Here is a 1,016-nt window from a genome sequence, read left to right on the forward strand (position 1 = left end):
CTCCAGATTCTTTTTTTTAAATAAAATGAAGAAAAAATGTTAAAAGTTGTTGTAAAACAAGTTTATTCACTAAATAAAATCTTCACATTTCAACCAACTTTGGTTTTTAGTGTCTAAAAATGTACAAAAAGAACCAATAAGTGTGTGTGTGTGTGTCAGTGTGTGTGTGTGTGTGTGTGTGTCAGTCGTCCCAGGCGAAGTCAAATGGCTGGAACTCGTCTCTCAGCTGTTTGCAGCTCTCCTCTTCTTCCTCTCGGCTCTGTTTACACTCCCTCCAGTCGGCTCGGGTCGGGACGTTCAGCACCGCCTCGCTGGCCAGAACCTCCCTGTGAGAGACCAACAGATCAGATCAGTGGCGCCCCCCGCTGGTAGCCCCCCCTCTGCTCGACCGTTTCTTACCTGCCAAACTGCAGAGGGAAGTGTTTCTGGATCCTGTGGTAGAGCTTCACTCTGGAATCCAGCTCCACGTAGAAGTAGGGAGTTCCAGGAGGAGCGATCTGGACCAGAAGAAACCAGTCAGCTCATTTTCCTGCTGCTTCTACGGGATAAAACTTGTGCCAACAGGAAGTGAATTTGAATTGTTCAGACTGGATCTGAATGTGCAAAATTTGAAACTGAACGCATTGGTTTGAAAATAAATTTCATTAAATTGAAACTGAATTTGAATTAATTAGCTTTGAAACTGTATTTTAGTTTATTAAAAATTCAGTTTGACTACTTTCACTTTCAGTTCCATAATTCAGATGTTTGTCACATCCTGGTCCTTGAGAAAGCCAGGGAGAGTAATCAAACACAGATTTATGTTTCACTTTGGTGAAGTTTCCCTTCTGGATGTAACAGAGTTGATGTAATCCACTGTAAAAGTGACAAAAACACACAAAGTTATTTTATTGCAGTGATTAATTTGACCTATATGTAGAAAATGTTACATTTACATCACAACATGGATCAGATATTGATCAGATGCTGCTGCTGACTGATCCATGATCTGTCAGCATGAAAATGAAAATCTGAAT

General features: G+C 40.7%; 1 protein-coding gene across 1 annotated transcript in view; it reads right to left on the reverse strand.

The window, feature by feature from the left end:
• Positions 1-39: 39 nt before the first annotated feature.
• The window catches only part of cwf19l1 (CWF19 like cell cycle control factor 1), a 6,061-nt gene continuing 5,084 nt past the window's right edge, over positions 40-1,016 (reverse strand). The window contains exons 12-13 of the mRNA XM_014032770.1: positions 400-497; positions 40-326 (exon numbers count right to left, since the gene is read on the reverse strand). Of these exons, the coding sequence (XP_013888224.1) occupies positions 182-326; positions 400-497 (243 nt within the window). The 3' untranslated portion in view covers positions 40-181. The remainder of the gene's footprint in view (positions 327-399; positions 498-1,016) is intronic.

The sequence above is a fragment of the Austrofundulus limnaeus genome, unplaced genomic scaffold (assembly GCF_001266775.1).
Source record: "Austrofundulus limnaeus strain Quisiro unplaced genomic scaffold, Austrofundulus_limnaeus-1.0 Scaffold1535, whole genome shotgun sequence".
Taxonomy (NCBI): domain Eukaryota; kingdom Metazoa; phylum Chordata; class Actinopteri; order Cyprinodontiformes; family Rivulidae; genus Austrofundulus; species Austrofundulus limnaeus.